A 4,439-nucleotide genomic window follows, 5' to 3' on the forward strand; every position below is an offset into this window, starting at 1 on the left:
CCCCCCCCCCGCTCTCTTCCTCTCTTACTGTTGATTGTGCATGTGCATGCGCGACACAGACGCCAACCCCAGCGATTACTTTAACTTTGGTTTCAATGAGGACTCCTGGCGGGAGTACTGTAGACGGCAGTTGGCTGCGCGGGGTCTCCTGGCAACTGGCCAGAAGGATGTCATCTCCCCGGGGACAGCCTCCATGGCTGAGTACCGGGCCTTGCCGTCGTCGGTGATGGCTGGCCTCGGGGCCGGTGGGATGATGGCCTCGCCGCCGCCGGGGCTCTTCCACATGGGTGGTCTGCCGCCGCCGCCGCCGCCACCAGGGCACCTGATGCATCATGGTCCGCCCGGAGGGGGCATGATGCCGCCCGGGCGGCATCCTCTGCCGCCGGGCATGTCTATTCCCGGGATGCATCCCATGCCGCCAGGGATGCCAGGGATGCCGCCGATGTTCCCGCCCCATGGCCGGCCCCCGGGTCCCGGAGGGGACATGGTGCCCTCCGTACGTGTCCCGGCTCTCTGTGCCGATTCCCCTGCTCTATTCATCTCTCTCTCTCTCTCTCTCCCTCTCTCTGGGTCTCTTTGGGTCTCTTTGTCTCCCTTCTCTCACACTTCCTCCTCACGGGCAACCGTCTTTGTCCATCCATTTCCCCCATGCCCCATGTCCTCCCAACATTCCCGCAGATGGGCCACCATGGTAACTTGCGTGGACATGGTGATGCTCCAGACCGGGGCCATCGGTCGCGGTCGCGGGCCGACGATCGGGATCGGGATCGGCGATCTCCATCCCGGTCATCCTCGCGTGCTCCCGCCGCCGACCATCATGATGAGTATGCCGGCGGATCGGCCGGCTCCGGGCCCAACGACGGGTACGCCTCTTCGTCTTCCTCACGAGACCGGGCCTCGCGATCCAGTCGCCGGCAGTCCCCCGCCTCATATCGCGATCGGAGTCCAGACCGACATGGGGATGGTGGCCGCGGCCGCAATGGCGATGGCGGTGGCCGCCACCGAGGGTCCTCCACACGCAACCGAGACCGGAGCACTTCTGGCCGGTGATAGGGCGCCTCCTCCCTGTCATCCCCGCCTCCCCTCCCCTCCCCCCCCCTCTCTCTCTCTCTCCCCGGGCTCTGTGTATACCCTCCCCCCTCCTCCCCCTCCTCTCTCAAGCACCAAATACACGCCCTTTCAGCACACAACACTCAGCACCGCGGGTGGGGGGCGCGCATGCGCATGATGGGAGTTGCCTTTTTTTTTCTTATTCTGACGCTGCCCTGAAAGAAAGTAGGACACCGGGGCAGTGGGAAAGAGGAGGACAAAGCACGAAAGCAGGCAATAGCTGCCCACATGCCAAAACGCGAGAGGCACACAAGGCACGGGGAATGGGCTGCACCACATGTGTGGATGTGTGTCACAAAACCGGGATGCAATAATAAGCGCTCACGCATTCGCACGGACATAGGTGCGCATGCCCGGCATGTGAGGGCAAAAAAAAAAGAAGGAGGAGCAGCGCAGACAACAAGCGCTCAAGGACAGGCAGGACATTGTATGGTGGGGAGAGGGGGGCAACAAACGCTCACAGCTCGGTTTACTTCTTCGGGCGGGCGACAGCACCGGCCCCGGCCGGGGCCCCGGTGGCCGCGAAGGACTGCAGCGCATCGCGGATGTCCAGGCCAGTCAGGGACTCGACCACGGTCGGCAGCTGGGCCGAAAGGGCGGTGATGTCGCCGATGCCACCGGCGCCGCCGCCACCGGCACCAGTGCCAACCACCACAATCTTGGAGGTGTTGTTCAGCGGGGCCACCAGGGAGTTGGCCAGCTGCGGCAGCTGCTTGATGATCATCTCGGTGAAGGCGCCGTCGGTGAACTGGCTGTAGGCTTCGGCGTGGGCGTTCATGCGCACGGCCTCGGCCTCACCCTTCATGCGAAGGACCTTGGCCTCGGCCTCACCGGTCAGGCGGATGCGCTCGGCCTCGGCCTCGGCGCGACGCATCTGGATCATGCGCTGACCCTCGGCCTCCTTCTCCAGGCGGTAGCGCTCGGCCAGGGCCGGCCGGCGGACGGTGGCCTCGAGCTCGCGCTCCCGGCGGCTGACCTCCTGGGCCTCGACCTCGATCTGGGCACGGCGACGAATCAGCTCGATCTCCAGCTCCTCATGCTTGAGCTCCTGGTTGATCTTGGCCTCCTGCAGGCGACCGGCCAGCTCGGCCTTGGCGCGCTCGACATTCACCTCGCGGTCGTAGGCGGCCGAGTGGATCTCGCGAGTGCGCTCCGAATCCGCGGCCTTGGTCTGGGCACTGTACTGCCCGACGCTGTGCTGCAGCCGGGACTCGCACTCGTGCTGGGTGGCCTCGCAGTCGGCGTCGGCCTGGCCGACCGTGGCGTCGCGCTTGACCTCGGCGATGCGCTTCTTACCGAGGGCCTCGAGGTAGCCAACATCATCCTGTGTGTGGGGGAGACGGAGGGGCGCGGGGGGGGGGGGGGGAACAATTAGACACCATCAACAGCGGGCACCGGGCAGCGGCGAGCCGGCGGAGTGGACATGCGCAGGGCAAATGTGGCGGTCGGGCGCCCGAGTGGAGGGGGGGGGGGGGGGACACGCACAATGACCTCCTTGATGGTGTACGACAGAATCTGCAGGCCGAGGCCGCGGATGTCGGCGTCGGCGATCTTCTCCACCTCCTCGGCGAACTTGGTCCGGTCGGTGTAAATCTCCTCGATGGTCATGGTACCCATGATGGCACGCTGGTGGCCCTCCATGGTTTGCGAGGCAATGGAGCCAATCTCCTCGCCGCTCATGCCGAGGAAGTGGTCGGCCGCCAGGCGCATCTGGTCCGGCTGGCGGGAGATGCAGATAACCGCCACCGAGGACACGGTGATCGGCACACCCACGCGGGTGTACACGAGCTTCGAGCAGATGCTGATGGTCATGACGCGCAGGTCCAGGCTGGGCGTCGCATGGGCAGAGCCCAGCGCAGGGGGGGGGGGAGGGGAGGGGAGGAGAAAGTGTCAGAGTGATCGGGGCCCCGGCCGCCGTCGGGTGTGCAAGAGCCACAGGAGCAAGCGTACCGATCAACCTGCTGCACGCAGGGCATGCGGAAGGAGTACCCATTGCTGATGATCTTCGGCCGCGACTGGAAGGCACCTGCGGGGGCGGGGAAGAGGGGGGGAGGGGGGGGGGGCAGAGCAAGAGGGGAGAGAGGAAGGTCAGAGGGCTGCCCGGCACCGGAGGTCATGAGAGTGAGCGGGCGGGGGAGGGCGCACCCGACTTGACGAGGGCCTCCTCAGGGCCACAGGTATAGATCAGACCCATCCGGGGAGAGGGCGTGGGGAGTGGAGGCGACGGGGGGAGCCTCGGACGGGAAGGGAAAAAACGGGGAGTGGCACTGGCGCAGCGGGGGCGGGAGTGCACGAGGAGGGGGGAGCTGGTGGGGATACCGTTGGCTGGGGGAGGGCCGGGCGTCCACAGGGCTTGCCTTTTTGGCTGTGGCCCCTGGTCGGGCCGCTGGCCGCCCTCTACCGGGCGGCAGCGGGTGGCAGCGGGCGGCGCCCGGCCAGACAAGGAGTCTGGCTCCGGTTGGCGGAGGCTGAGACACACGCACACACACAGAGAACGGGCGGGCCCCCCCCCCCCCCCCCCCGCCGAAGGGGGTGTCGGGTGTGTTCCGGGTCTTGCTCCGCCGCGCCCTTGAACCTCAACGGGCCGCCCTTACCCAACCGGGCGACGGGCCTCCCGCGCCCAGTGATCGGGGGCCACACACTGCGGCGAACGGGACCAGGGGGGGGGGGGGGGAAACGGATCGGTTGGGCCTCCGGAAAAAGGCCTCGACCGCGCCGCTCCGTCAGGCCGGCGACTTTTTCCCGGGCCTGCTCCGCCGCCCCCCCCCCCACACGGGCATCGCCGGCCTTTTACCGGCGGCGATGGACAAATGAGCCCTAACTGGGAGGAGGCATTGCCCCCAGCCCAGGGTCCGTTGGGGGGGGGGGGGGCCACCGCAAGGTGCGACCAATCGAGCAACTGCTCGGGGAGTCGGCTGTTTCCCAAGCCACACGCGGTCGGAGGGGGGAGCGGGGCCATATTCGCGCGCGCGCGCGCGCGCGCCCCGGCAAGGGGGTCTCCCAGGCGGGGAGGAGGGGCGGCGGCGGGGTCTCACACGGGCGTACGGGTGGATTCCGCTGCGAGCAGCGTCCCGCCGCACCAACGCCTCCCCGGCCACGGCCAGGGTCCGGCGAAGGGGGGCCGTCGCGGCCACGGGCCGGCCAGGCGATGCCTACTGCCAGCGCACATATTGGTCCCGTTGGCCGGGCCAGGCCTCTGCACATTGGCGCCCGCGTCCGCGTCCAACGCGCGCCGGCGCACACACGTACCCTCCCCATGTCCCCTGCGGCTGGGGTAGGCCTTGCGCGGCGCCTGTTCTGCCCGTCCCCCCCCCCCCCCCCCCCCCCCC

General features: G+C 68.1%; 2 protein-coding genes across 2 annotated transcripts in view; one reads left to right on the forward strand and one right to left on the reverse strand.

Annotated features, from left to right (window-relative positions):
* H696_03353 (hypothetical protein) overlaps nucleotides 1-1,111 on the forward strand; it is a gene marked incomplete at its 5' end in the record, with an annotated part of 3,175 nt that extends 2,064 nt beyond the window's left edge. The window contains 2 exons of the mRNA XM_009497217.1: nucleotides 60-496; nucleotides 679-1,111. Of these exons, the coding sequence (XP_009495492.1) occupies nucleotides 60-496; nucleotides 679-1,050 (809 nt within the window). The 3' untranslated portion in view covers nucleotides 1,051-1,111. The remainder of the gene's footprint in view (nucleotides 1-59; nucleotides 497-678) is intronic.
* Nucleotides 1,112-1,234: 123 nt separating this feature from the next.
* On the reverse strand, nucleotides 1,235-3,474 carry H696_03354 (hypothetical protein). The gene is made up of 4 exons (XM_009497218.1): nucleotides 3,256-3,474; nucleotides 3,061-3,136; nucleotides 2,596-2,938; nucleotides 1,235-2,434 (listed from the first exon to the last, which is right to left on the reverse strand). Exons 1-4 carry the CDS (start codon nucleotides 3,302-3,304, stop codon nucleotides 1,580-1,582), a joined length of 1,323 nt encoding a protein of 440 aa, XP_009495493.1. The 5' UTR covers nucleotides 3,305-3,474; the 3' UTR covers nucleotides 1,235-1,579.
* Nucleotides 3,475-4,439: the final 965 nt, after the last annotated feature.

The sequence above is a fragment of the Fonticula alba genome (assembly GCF_000388065.1).
Source record: "Fonticula alba strain ATCC 38817 unplaced genomic scaffold supercont2.5, whole genome shotgun sequence".
NCBI classification, from domain to species: domain Eukaryota; order Rotosphaerida; family Fonticulaceae; genus Fonticula; species Fonticula alba.